The sequence below is a fragment of the Kickxella alabastrina genome, assembly GCF_025024165.1.
Source record: "Kickxella alabastrina strain RSA 675 chromosome Unknown BX661scaffold_3, whole genome shotgun sequence".
In the NCBI taxonomy this organism is placed as follows: Eukaryota; Fungi; Kickxellomycota; class Kickxellomycetes; order Kickxellales; family Kickxellaceae; genus Kickxella; species Kickxella alabastrina.
Window position 1 is genome coordinate 596,520 of NW_026251474.1, and position 13,476 is coordinate 609,995.

The 13,476-nt window shown below is 49.7% G+C and overlaps 4 protein-coding genes across 4 annotated transcripts; all 4 read left to right on the plus strand.

Moving 5' to 3' along the window:
- Positions 1 to 1,991: 1,991 nt before the first annotated feature.
- On the plus strand, positions 1,992 to 4,725 carry BX661DRAFT_177588 (VID27 cytoplasmic protein-domain-containing protein). Its single transcript, XM_051534675.1, is given in 5 exon segments — positions 1,992 to 3,689; positions 3,746 to 4,033; positions 4,051 to 4,054; positions 4,099 to 4,257; positions 4,332 to 4,725. 5 exon segments carry the CDS (start codon positions 2,068 to 2,070, stop codon positions 4,617 to 4,619), a joined length of 2,361 nt encoding a protein of 786 aa, XP_051394196.1. The 5' UTR covers positions 1,992 to 2,067; the 3' UTR covers positions 4,620 to 4,725.
- Positions 4,726 to 5,462: 737 nt separating this feature from the next.
- On the plus strand, positions 5,463 to 8,897 carry BX661DRAFT_217187 (6-phosphofructo-2-kinase-domain-containing protein; the record flags this gene model as incomplete). Its single annotated transcript, XM_051538774.1, has 5 exons — positions 5,463 to 5,573; positions 5,767 to 5,812; positions 6,408 to 7,247; positions 7,356 to 7,500; positions 8,813 to 8,897. Exons 1-5 carry the CDS (start codon positions 5,541 to 5,543, stop codon positions 8,895 to 8,897), a joined length of 1,149 nt encoding a protein of 382 aa, XP_051394197.1. The 5' UTR covers positions 5,463 to 5,540.
- A 417-nt stretch (positions 8,898 to 9,314) lies between these two features.
- BX661DRAFT_133775 (Protoglobin-domain-containing protein) lies at positions 9,315 to 9,614 on the plus strand (the record flags this gene model as incomplete). The annotated part of the gene is made up of 1 exon (XM_051532625.1): positions 9,315 to 9,614. A coding segment is annotated over one exon (300 nt), but the record flags the coding sequence as incomplete, so codon positions are not given.
- A 2,074-nt stretch (positions 9,615 to 11,688) lies between these two features.
- Positions 11,689 to 12,396, plus strand: BX661DRAFT_140246 (CRAL-TRIO domain-containing protein; the record flags this gene model as incomplete). The annotated part of the gene is made up of 2 exons (XM_051532831.1): positions 11,689 to 11,910; positions 11,986 to 12,396. Coding segments are annotated over 2 exons (633 nt in total), but the record flags the coding sequence as incomplete, so codon positions are not given.
- Positions 12,397 to 13,476: the final 1,080 nt, after the last annotated feature.

Sequence of the window (13,476 nt, forward strand, 5' to 3'; positions counted from 1 at the left end):
GCCGGGATCCGCTGGGCGCCGGCTGCAAGGCGTCGCGGTCGGAGATGCCGCGCAGAAGCACATTGAACGGTGACACGCATAGTCGCACGCCGGCCTCGGACGTGGCAATGCCCAGGAGCTCGAGCGCGCAGGCCATATGGTTGTCGCGCACCAGCACGGCCAAGAGCCGGGTAACAGCCGGCGAGCTCAGCGTCAGGTCATGCAGCCGGATAGTGCCGGGCCGCTTGGCGCGCCAGTAGGGAAAGCGCAGCCCATCCGGCGCGTCATCCGGCCGCCGCGCCACCGGACACAGCCTGCGCATAACGCGCGTCCACACCGTGTGCCAGTGCGCCAGCAGCCGCCATGCCCCCGGCACATCGTTGCCAGGGCCGCTGAGAAAGACAAGCAGCTGCGATGCCACGTTGTTCCACCGCTTGAACCGCAAGTCGCCCAGCGAATTGCTGCCGGCCGCTTGCTGCGCCTCAATGCTGTCGCCGGCCAGCTCCCATACGCGCTGCAGCTGGCGGACCTGTGCGTGCCCGCACTGGCGCCGCAGAAAGTACATGCACACGCGCATGCTCTGCAACGGCTCCAGCGCTGCGCCATGGCGGTTGAGCGCAAACACCAGCGCTTCTTCGGCCGCTGCGCGCAGCAGCTGCGATGTGTTATCGGGCACTTTGCTGCGCGAAACCAGCGTAAAGAGCGCGCGCGCCTCGGCGGGTGCCAGGTCCGAAACCAGGTAGTCGACCCAGCTGGGCTTTACGGGATCAACGGTGTCAATGCTGCTGTTGGCTCCCGCTCGCCGCTGCTGCCGCAACTCCTGCTTGGCGTACAGCGAGCATAGCAGTGCGGGGGCGCCGGCCCGGCCGCGATCATACTCGGCCATACGCACGGCCACCTGGGGCCTTGTGCTGCTGCCAACAGCCAGTGTCATGCTGTCCCCGTCTTCTCCTCCGGCCCTGTATTGCTGCAGAGTCACGCTGCTTCCTGCACGTAGCCGCAATGGCCGGGCGTCAGCCTGTAGCACGTCGACGTATAGCCGGTTGAGCTCATCCAGGTATCGGAACACGCGGCCGCTGCGATCGCCCTCTGCCTCGGTCTGGGTCTGGATCAGCAGTCGCAGCTCGGAAAGAACTGCCAATACGCGTGCTCGCCGCCCATGCCGCTGTCGCCGTCGCCGGATATCGCTGAAAAACATAATGTCCAGTCGCCGCATCACTGATGACGGCATGCCTTTGCCCAGAGATAGCGTGTGCTGCGAGTTGGTATGTAATTTGTCGTATTGGGACACCATCTCGGTTGCTTGGGAGTGCGAGAGATGGTGGCTCCAGGGATCACTGCTGCTGCTGCTGCTGCTGTTGTTGTTTTCGGGACTGTGTTCATCTTTATGTTGCTGTTGCTGCTGTGATGTTGCTGCTGACGAGCCTGTCGATCGTGTTTTGGCTCTGCTGTTTATATCATGTTCCGATGTGAGTGATCTGATCTGCCATGCAAGTGGATTGTCAAGACATCGAGGAGCTGCTCGCCATAGTAGCCGCATACCCTTGTGTATTGTTCTTTGTAAATATGTTTGTGTTTGAATTCTGTGTTTCTAAGAAAGCAACTCCCCAAAAAAACACCTCCTTTTTTTCTCTTCCCAAACTCTCAATAGGTGGATTCTTTTAGTGGTAAATGCAGAATGTCCTAAATAAATAAAGATAAAAATTCAAAAGTTGAACAAAACGAAAAATAAAATGAAAAACCTGGTTCAGCAGACCGGGGTGTGTGAGCTGAGTTATTTTGTTGTTGTTGCTGTATGTGCTGTTTATCTTTCCAATAGGGGGGGGTTTTCCAATGCAGAGCACAAAGAACGGTTCCTGTCAACCGATGTTACAATTTTTTTACGACTTTGATCTTGTTTATTTTGATCTGAGATCACCGCCTTGTCCACCTGGCCTCTAATTTCATTCATTTTTCTCCCCTTTTTCTTTTTACGATGATGACGATTTTATTCAACACAAAAAAATGGGCAGTTTTTTTTCACTGGCCACGTAGCTTTTTCGCCTTTTGTTTTAATTACTTTTTTATTTGTATTTTTTTATTTCGGCAATGATGAATAAGATTAAATTCGTACGCTCGCTGTTCTCAAAGAGCAACCCATCACCCGAAAACCTAAAGCTCACCACCGGTGTTCTCTACGAACTGCACCCGCCAGGCAGCAAAGTAACCCGAGTCTGTCTCTACAAAGACGCCGAAATCTCCATCCGCCGCACCAAAATACCGCATCAATTCCAACTAGTTGTGCAAAAAGTCATTGAAGAAGGCGAAGAGCCCCAGGACTCTGACGACGAGCTAGACGACGAGCGCGCATTCCTCATTGATGTCGGACTCAAATTCATCAATACCAAGTATGAGGGCCACTTGGGGTTCAAATGGAGAGATCCTTTGAGTGCCACTGTGGGTGGCGGGTTTGAGTTTATTGTAGAGTATCCTACGGATAGTGATAAAGTGGTGAGAGACAAGTTTGCTTTGGCTGTTGCCAAGTGCGCGTGGGAACGTATGCATGAGAGGTCGTATGAGGAAGGGGAGGAGGCAGAGTTTCAGAAGATTGTCGATGATGCGGAGGCCGAGGACCTGGAGAATCTGTTGAACAGCGTGACCATCGACGAGTCTGACATTCTGGCCGCAGTTGCCGATCACAAGCCTGATCTCACGCTGGTAAAGCAACAGCCGCCTCTCCGGAAGCCCAAGGAGCCTGCCGCACTGGCAATGGGCATAATCACCGTTTCCGTTATCGGCAGCCTCTTCCTTTTCGACCCCCACACTTCTGAATTCGTGCTCCTGGATAAGGAAGTAGCCCTGTCGGTTGTCGAGATGTCCAAGTTCACGTACTTCATCAACGTCATCTCCAACAGGAAAAACTACGTGTCGCAGCTGGTGGATCCTGATATGAACGCTGTTTTCAACAACGAACACCGCTCGTTGATCTGGAACTACTTTGACTCCACAGGCTCTTATTCGTTTTCGTTCAAGGCCGCCGACGAGAGGCATTACGAGTCCCTGCATCAGGGAATGACCAAGGCCGCGTACGAGACGTTGAGCCGCGAGCCGTGGGGCAAGATGAAGGAGGATTCGCAGGACTACGTCCTGGATGCCAATGAGGAAGACCTGGATGCTATGCCTGTGCCCGCGCAGTGGAGCGATGACGATGACGATGACGATGACGATGACGATGACGATGACGATGACGACGACGAGGGCCAGGACGAGGATGAAGTCGACCAATCATATAGGAGAGTGCCTGTGCCCAAGGGTGTCAAGACAGGCCAGTACGGAGCGGAATCAAAGTCTGAGTACTTTGAGGAGGATTCTGAGGATTCTGAGGAGGATTCCAAGGACGAACGCTCCGCCTACGGCACTGGGTCTGAGGATGATGACTACAGTGGGTCCGAGGCCGAGCACGACAACGATGGCGACGCCAAGAACTCGACGCTCGCCGTGGGATACAAGCACGGGCGCTCCTTTGTTGTCCGCGGCAGCCGCATCGGTGTCTTCAAGCACACGAACAAGGACGGGATCAAGTTTGACACGACCATTAACAAGATTGACGACACACGCGGCAATAGGTTCACGCCCACCTCAGCCATGCTCCACCAACAGGACTCGGCACTAATCCTGAGTGACGCTGCCAATCCGCACGCCTGTACAAGATGGATCTGGAGTACGGCAAGGTTGTTGAGGAGTGGAAGGTGCATGAGGATATCCCCACATTGTGCATTGCGCCTAGCTCCAAGTACAGCCAGATGACTGATAATCAGACGGTGGTCGGGCTGAGCCACAATATGCTGTACCGGATTGATCCGCGCGTGGGCGGTGGCGGAAACCAGGGTGATTTGATTGTGCAGAAAGAGCTGCAGTCGTATACGACAAAGAGCCATTTCACTGCCCTGGCGACGACCGAGGACGGCGCTATTGCCGTTGCTAGCGCCAATGGAGCCATCCGCCTGTTTGACCGCCTGTGCGTACGTGCAAAGACCTCACTGCCAGCCCTGGGCGAGCCTATCTGGGCATCGACGTGACGTCCGACGGTAGATACGTTGTGGCCACATGCGGACCTACCTCCTCCTCATCGACACCAAGCTCCCCCCCTCCAGCCCTGGCTCCAATGCTTCCAAGAAAAAGTCAACACCTGCTGCCGCAAATTCACTTGACACGGACAAGTTGGTAACCGGGTTCCAAAAGGCATTCCCGCAGAGCCAAAAGCCCTCCCCCCGCCGGCTGCAGCTCAGGCCCGAGCATGTCGTGTACATGGACGCGCCAATCTGCTTTACCCCAGCGAAATTCAACCAAACGCCTAACGCACAGGGTCAGAGAGGACCATTGTTACAAGTACCGGTCCGTTTGTCATCACTTGGAACTTGCACAAGGCGCTGAGAAAAGGTGGGAGTGGAGACGCGTATCAGATTAAGCAGTATAAGGATACTGTAGTTGCTGATAACTTTAGGTTTGGTCAGGATCGGTCGATTGTGGTTGCTTTGCCGGATGACGTGCAGACTGTGAGGAGGTCGCAGATGGCGAAGCCAACAAGGGAGAGTCTGATGCTTCAGTCGTCGGCTGCTGCTTTGGCTAGAGACAAAGTGGTGGATGAACCAAAGTATTGAATAGTATGGTATGGTATGGTTTGGTTTGGTTTGATTTGGTTTGGTTTGGTTTGGGTTTTTTGTTTAATTCATTTTTATATTTTTTATCAACACATTTTTTATTTAGAGAATGCTCTTCATATTGCAGTTGCTGCTGATGTTGTCGGTATGATCACGTCTTGTAATTTGCTTCAGCTCGGGACCTTCTAGCGCTTCGAGAAATAAAATTGAATACAATGTAAAAAATAAATGAAATGTCTTTTTTCATTTTTTTCTGTCGGCTGACCATTAAAAATTTCCATTTTGACACGCGCATACATTTTCCAATAAAAAATAGAGGTTGTAAGGTCACACCTGTGCCCAAAAAGAAAACATGTTTATTTTTTCCTTCTTTTTTGCCTTCTGTTCCTTCTATTCTGGGCCAGAAACAATGTGGATCATTTTGATTTTAGAATAAAAAATAAGTTTGTTTTTTATACTTGATTCAAGCTCCTTCAAAAAAATGCACGAGTAATTTTTTTACAGTTGATGTTAAATTTCTTTCATTTATTTTTGGCATGATGGCAGTCAGCGCTCAAGTGACTCGTGTTCTCCATCAACCCAGGCCTTCTTCCATTTCTCTCTCCTCCCTCTTTCCCTCTCTCTTTTTTTCGGAGTATATATTGAGCCATTTTCCTCTTCAAAGAGAATTTCGGATTTTCAATTCATAGCCTTTTTTTTGTGATTTGTCTGGTTTCACGAGAACACATACTTTTATACCCCCTTGTCCAGATTTTTTTATTTTCTCGATTGAACAGTTAACTTTTTATTTTTTTCCTGGTTCAAACAATCCTCTTTCTTTTCCTCCACTTTTTTATTTCCACCTTCAATTCAATTCACATTAAAAATATTATTTTAAACATTCAACTTTTTGTTTTTTCACACTAATATACCTTTTAAACAATGCTTGCCGGTGGTACTCGGATTGTGGTCGTTGTAAGTAGAATAGCATTTAAGTGAGCGGAGCTTCACTCGCACAAACTATTTTTTCCACTTATTTATACGCTCAGAGCTGTCATGCGTATGCGTATGTGACTGTGACTGTTTTTTTTTGCTAGCTATTTTTCAATCGAAACTGCAATTTTTTTATGCTAAACAGATTCTTCATTATTTTCTTTTTGCGCTGTAGATGGTCGGCCTGCCCGCTAGAGGCAAAACCTATATCTCATACAAAGGTACGTTCTTCGGTTATCTCTCTTATTTTTATTCTCACCCTTTTTTTGGGGAGGATGCGTGTGGAGAGATTAGACGGTTAAAAAAAGGGTGCTGGAAAATATGCACAGGCCATCTTCCACGTGGGTTCTTTTCTTACATTGTGTGTGAGCGCATGCATCTATATGCGTACTGCTTTTCGCATGCAATGCAACAGAGAGTTCCCAAGAGATAAGCAAACCCCCAGCTGAGCATCCGTGAATCCCCGGTGCAATGGCTGAGGTACCATGCCATTTTTTGTTTGAAATACCGCGGGCCTTATCGCCATATCTGCTCATGTGTATCTGCACTTTGCTGCCTTCTCCCCCCCCCAACTTTCCAGCAGTGATTGCCCGCAGTCACGCACTCCTCTTCCCATCCACGCACCCAACAAACATACGCTTTCTTCTATATTCGCTCTGCACTACCTCAAATGCCCAGTATCCGGACACGACGACGATGAACTTCCATCTCGATTTCTATTGACTTACATGCCAATCGGCCAAGGCCAAGCTCTTCCAACACCAATCAACTGCCCCGATCTCATCACCCTTAAAAAGTTGTTATTGTAATCTGTAGTTTCGCGGTATCTCGTGTGGCTCGGCGTCAACTGCCGCGTGTTCAATGTCGGCGAGTACCGGCGCACGATTGTCGGCGCACAGCTCGACCACAGTTTCTTTGACCCGCACAACCAGGTGGCAACCGACCAGCGGCTAAACTGCGCAATGATGGCGCTGAATGACGTGTTCCGGTGGTTCGAGGCCATACACAACGGCGTGGCCATCTACGATGCGACAAACTCGACGCGGTCACGGCGCAAGATGATCCTGGATGAGTGTCAAAAGCACAACATTGAAGTGATGTTCTGCGAGAGCTGGTGCGACGACAACGACCTGATTGACCTCAACATCCGCGAGGTCAAGCGCACAAGCCCCGACTACAAGGGCGTGCAGGACGTCCAGCGCGTGATGGACGACTTCCACAGCCGGATCGACCACTACAGCGAAGTGTACGAGCCGGTGGGCGGCGACGGCACTCGGCCGCTGGCCAAGGGCAAGTATCAGCTGCCGCCGACGAACCCAACGCTGGAGGAGTACGACGAGCGGATGGTCTCGTACGTGCGCAAGATCAACGTCGGCGCCAAGATAGTCATCAACCGCATCACGAGCTACCTCGAGTCGCGCATAATCTACTTTATGATGAACATCCACATAGCTACGCGATCGGTGTTCTTCAGTCGCCACGGCGAGAGCATGTACAACCTGGACCAGCGGCTAGGCGGCGACCCTCATCTCAGCCCCAATGGGCGCAAATACGCTGAAGCGCTGCCTGGACTGGTCTCTAAGCTACTGGGCGACCAGCCGCTGACTATCTGGACATCGACTTTGAAGCGCACGGCGGAGACTGCTGCGGCTTGCCGTACAAGAAGATGCAATGGAAGGCGCTGGACGAGCTGGACGCCGGGCTATGCGATGGCTGACGTATGAGGATGTTCAGGATCGCTACCCGATGAGTACGCCATGCGAGACGAAAACAAGTTTGAATTCCGCTACCGCGGCGGCGAATCATACCGGGACGTGGTCCTGCGACTGGAGCCAGTCATCATGGAACTAGAACGCCAGCAGAATATCATGATAATCTCGCACCAGGCCGTGCTGCGTTGCATCTATGCGTACTTTTTGGACATCAAGCTCGAGGAGCTCCCCTACCTGAAGATCCCGCTGCACACCGTGATGAAACTGACGTGGACAGCGTATGGCTGCGACGTACAAACGTATAAGATCGACATTGATGCTGTCGACACGCACCGCGCTAAGCCCAAGGCTGCTGTCAAGCGGGCGACGAGCGCAGCAAAGAGCGTCAGTGGGCTGACGAGCGAAACGCCCAGTCGCTCGCTGAGCTCCAAGCCTAGTGCGGTGGGACTCGGCCAGCAGACTTGCGGTTCTGCGCCGGCGCAGTCCTTGGAGACCACTGCTATTATAAACCTGATGGCCAAGAAGGATGGACCCAGTGTGAGTGCCAAAGAGGACGCTGCCGAGATGCCCCTGTTGGCTACGCCCCCGCCCGTGTCGCAGAACGAGCAGGCTGACTCTGCGGCCATCCGGTCGGCGTTCCAAACGGTGGCCGCTGCGTCAACGTCAGTGCCGTCGGCTATCCGGGGCGAGCTCTCGCGACTGTCGGTGTCTGGCGGCCACGACCATGGCTCCTGCGACTCTTCGCATGCCGGCCATATGTGGCCATCGCAGATTAGTCCCGTTATTACGCGGGAAAACTCGCGCGTGCCGTCGCCTGACCTCGTACCGCACGGCCACCCGGGGCAGTTTGACCCACGGAAGGGCTCTCCCGTCTATCTGTCGCCCAGCGACTTTGCAACGTCGTTCGAGATGCACCGGATGCAGAGCGGTGACAGTAACGCGGGTGAAGCCGGGAACTCTCCCGAATTGACTAATGTTGTGGCGAGGCCGAGAGGCTCCGAAACCGGCACACCTGCTTCTGGGCATCATCGGCAGCCATTGTTAGCCAAGCTGAAGATTGATGAGCTTCATTTGGCAGGCCATGGCAACGTGGATATTGTTGAGAGTACACCGACTATTACGTTGAGGTATTCGTCAGACTTGCCGCCTGATGTGAAGAAGCAAACTATGGCTATGAAGAATGAGCTTGTGGGGATTGAGGATGAGGAGGATAGCTCTAGCGAGAGGAGCTCAACGCCCCCGGTTGCAGTGGGTGTGGCCAATGAGCAAGAGGAGTGATCAGAGGAAATTTTGCTTACCCTAAATTTATTTATTTATTCATATTATTAGCCAACTGGCTTTACAGTCGTTTTAAACGCCCTTATTTAATATACTGTGCAGAGATCCGCCAGAGAATCTTTTTTTCATCGCTTGACTCGGCAAAAAACAATGAAGCCAAGTGATGCGCAAATCCTCTGGTGGGACTAAAAATAATAAAGAAAAGTGACTCGATTCTTCACACGAAATCAGCCCACATTCTTACTGTCATGAAATTTTTTTTCCCTCATCGAATGGCATGATTCTTCGCACCCACATTATCTTTGGCTGTATATAAAACGGGAACCACGGAAGTTTGTGCTCTAATTTCAATTTCATACAAATAAATATATTCTTTCATCTTATCTACTTTACATATATTTCTATTTTTTGTTTGCACAAACCAATTAAAAAACTTTACTCCTTTTATATTCAAAAAAACATGCAAACCATTGACCACGATCGCCTGTACACCGACCTGCAGTACCGCTTTGACTACGTTTCACAGTTTGTTGGATTCAGTAAGCGGACCAGAGCTTATCCAACTTTCTGGCACCGTAGTCGGCGGACTCGTCCCCACCATCGTTGATGCAGTCTACGACAACTCTCCAATTATGACATAACCTGGAACCATTTTGCACAAGAACAAGAGGACTCCAGCCAAACAAGATGAAGCAAGCAAACAAGCCAACCAAGTAACCATGGGCTCCGAGTCATTACATTCCGCAAAACCATGCTGACAAAGTACCTGAAGAAACTCGTCACTTCCGAATGGAACCTCTCCTACCTAAAGTATCTCGACTGGGTCGGTCATATCCACACGACTACGCCATTGAAGAAATCCACAATTAATGTGGAGTATATTCACATTAATGCGCTGTTCGGATATGTTGCTGCTGTGGTTGTAGGTGCATTGCAGAAGTGCGATGAGTGGGATGAGGAGGTTAGGGATGATATTGTTAATGCCTATAATAAGTTCTTTTGGGTGCAGAATGACTTGTTTGCTAGGTATTATGTCAAGGATCGCGTGCTTTCCGAAAGGAGATTAGGGCGGTGGAGGCTGAGGAAAGGGCCAAGGAGGATGTGATTAGGAAGCAGCTGAGATCTGAGTCCCTGATTAATGCCGCTGTGGGATTTGCCGCTGGCACTATTTTGGGCGCCATTGGATTCCGGTTCCTGGTTTCAAAGTGAAGGAATTACAATGCATTTTTCTTCCTACAATTTTTTATTAATTGATTTATTTTTACATAGTGAATATTGTATTTACTCTGGCTCACGTGGATAATACCCATCAACTGATATCTGGATCTATATTCCTGGCTCACCCAGCAGCAATTTTTTTGGCATTGAACACAAGGCAGTCCAGAAGGGCTGCAGTCTAGTTTTTTTTAAGAATTTAAACCTTTACAGTTTTTTTTGCATTTTATAATTGGTCATATGATGCTGTCCTCACCATCGCCTTTACCACAGGTCAGCAGCTGCACAGTTATTCCAGCCGAGTCGCGCTTCAACATCCAGCAGGCCACCTACGCCATTGACCCATTGACATGCGCAGCAACGCGTCTCTCCGACGCCACTGCCCAATCCACTACCAATACCTCGACCTTCATCAACACTCTGGTGATGACGTACGGTAAAACCGGCATGGTCTGGACCTGGGCCCAACTTTCCTCACACCCTTAGTAAAATCCAACAGCGGCACACTCAGTAACCTGGTCCTGGCCATGCCTCCTAGACCGCCCGCCCGTGCCAGTGCATCTCAGATCATCGGCGGCAATGCGGATGACCCGACGGCGGATATTGCTCGGAGATTGACGGCTAGGTTTAAGCGACCTGTATTTGTTTCGTTGCATGGTGTTGGGTCAAATATGGCCATGGGAGGGGCTGGTAGTGGGGATGATCTCCTTGGACGCCATGGCTTTGTCGCTGTCAGATGAGATGGCAGCTGTTGAGCGGTGTGTGTTGGTGGAACTCAAGCAAGCATTGGCGGAAAATGAGTAAAAAATTTTTTAACTTTTTTCCCGTTGAGGAAAGCAAAAGTCCATGTGAAGTGGAACATTCTCCGCCTGCTTTTTTAGAATTTTTTCTCAATAGCTTTTTTTCTGTATCATTTCTATTTTTCATAGAAATTTTTGGCATACACTTTCTAAAATAAAACTTAAGAAAACTACACTTTTATACCTTTTTCCAAGGCTTTGGGTTTATTTTTTTCCTTCGTTTCGAATTCATTTATTAAAAAAGGGAGCTGTTTTTTTACTTTGCTTTGCTCACTTTTACGTAGTACGACGCAATACACTTTTCCATTTCTTTTTCATCCCTTTCTTTCCTTTCATACAGTTTTTATTTTTTATTTCTTACTTTTCTGCACATAAACGTAACGACTATACACATACACACACAACTCTATCTACAGATGAGTACTGGAACCACAGCGACAATCGACCTGGACAACCCGACGCCAGAGCAGAAGAGCTTGGCTGTTGAAAACTTGCGCGCCGTCATATCAGAAGAAATTAACGCTTACTGCACTGACTCGGTATGAAACACACACACGAATTTATAAACAATGCATACGGTCTCGCTTGATAAATGTCGGATACCGTCATTCTTTGACCAAGCACGACATTTGCCTACAGAGCATCTATTCTTTCGAGAATATAATATGCTAGCAAATTTCTTTTTTTGTGGATTATTTTATTTGCATTTTGCCATCACCACTGCTGCTCCCTTTCCCCCTTGATTTTCGGATTGATATATTTTTCCTTTCATTTTCAGGTTATATCAAAGCTCTTCCTCGCCCCACCAAAAATTCCTGCTTGATTTCCCACCTTTATCTCAAAATAACCTGTTTTTTGTGACTATCATTTTTATTATATAGGATGTTTGGAGATTTTGCGTCGCGCGCCAGCTGGACACTGTAAGTACTGCCACTCGCTCGCTTGTTCGTGCGTTTTATATACTAGTATGCGAAAAAGAGAGGCTTATTAAATTCAAGAACAGAAAATAATATGGACGCAGTAATAATATTCTCGACCTCTTGCATCTTTTTTTATAATTATTTTTGTTGTCTGTAGGAAAAGTCAGCAGCTATGATCAAAGAGTGGTACCAATGGCGCAAGGACTCGTGCTTGGATGAACTGCAGGTATGCCAGCCCGACAACTCGTATCCGGCCCCCTATCCTATTCGCGGCTATCTCTCAGTGGCCGACGCCAATCTCACGGCCGGCGTACAGGTGAAAGAGTCACAGCTCAAGCTCAACAAGTTTTTTGGCGGCGGATGCTGGCACAAGCGCGACAAGGAGGGGCACCCGGTATATATTGAGCGCATTGGGCACTACAAGATCAAATCAATCCCAAAAATGTGCACAATGGGTGAGCTTTTTGAGTTCCACTACCTGATGCAGGAGTTCATCAGCCGTACGATTTTCCCCGAATGTTCGCAGCAGGCTGGCAGGGAGATCTCGAAGCAGGTTGTGGTGTTTGACCTGGCTGCAATCTCCATCGGCATGCTTTCGAATTTGCCGGCGCTGAACATGCTGCGCGAGATGCTTGCCAAGGATCAGCTGCTTTACCCGGAATGCATGTACCTCACGTACGTTGTCAACGCCCCGGCGATGTTTGTCACTGCATGGAAGCTGATCAAGGGTTGGTTGGATCCGCGGGTCATTTCAAAAGTCCGTATTCTGGGCAAGGATTACTCCAAGGAGCTGCTCAGCCAGATTTCCGCAGACAGCTTGCCCAGCTTTTTGGGCGGCTCCTGTAGGTGCTCGCATATGCCTGGTGGCTGCGTACCCAGCGTCCCTATGCGCAACTATCCGGATCTGCCGCGCAAAGCATACACTAATCTCAGATACCAGATTCAGTTGTCATATACGAACACGCGGCACACATTCACCTACGATGTCGCCCCCACGTCCAGTCCCATGCCCAGCCCCACAGCGAGCCCCATGAGCACGCCGCAGCTCGGGTATGCCAATTGGTTTGGATTCAAGCGCGATTCACATAAACCCAGTGGCGGTGGCGACTCTGACACGAGCAGCACCCCTCGCAGTCGCTTTGTTTATCTCCGCTTCCTGGCTGACCGCGGCCGAGGCATGGTGGTCGAGGTACTTTGGCGCCCGCCCGGATCCACAGAATACTCAATGTCGCTCGACCAGGACGAAATGTTGATTTACCCCGAGACGCTCTTTGATCCGCAGCGCGCACCCGTGGTGGTTGAACTCAAGGTGCCGAATCGTGCGGGTCAGATTGTGTGCAATTGGCGGGTGGCCAACTTTGATGAGGGCCAGGCACCATTCCCGAGTGCTGAGGAGGCACAAATTCCGATGGTGCTCGAGTACAGTGTTGATCTGGAGGAGGACCTGGTCAAGGAGTTTGACTTGCAGCCTATCAATCATGATTGATTTATTCTTACATTTAATTAATTAATTTATATTTTATTCTTGTACAAATTTTCAGCATAGTTTGTAATGTGTCCATGTGTTGTCGCTATGGTATGGTATGGATTGAAGAAAAAAGATGAAACTACAAATATCTAAAAGGTATCCTGCAAATTGCCATATTTCCATCCTGATTGCATGGCAACCCAGAATTTGCTTAGAAACTAGAGACAATAGCCCACTATAGTTGACGATATTAATCATTTCATTGCTTCCTGCAATGAGAGGCTTGGGCCTGGGCAAAGTTTCAGCCAAGATCTTGGGCGTCGCCATAGACTCGGGTTCACCCGACTCGAATGGTGCCCTTTTGCGCGTAAAATGGGAAGGCCGCAGGTCTGTAAGCAGGGAGTTGATGATTTGTTACAGTGCAATTTGCACTTTCCTTTTGCATTTTTTTTTTTGAAAAAAAATTGAAAGCCCACTTTTGTCTGTCAAAGA

Coding starts and splice junctions, on each gene's coding strand:
- BX661DRAFT_177588 (XM_051534675.1), top strand. CDS start 2,068: ATGATGAATAAGATTAAATTCGTACGCTCGCTGTTCTCAAAGAGCAAC. Junction 3,690..3,745: donor TGGATCTGGAGTACGGCAAG/GTTGTTGAGGAG, acceptor CATTGCGCCTAG/CTCCAAGTACAGCCAGATGA. Junction 4,258..4,331: donor TGCAGCTCAGGCCCGAGCAT/GTCGTGTACATG, acceptor ACAGGGTCAGAG/AGGACCATTGTTACAAGTAC.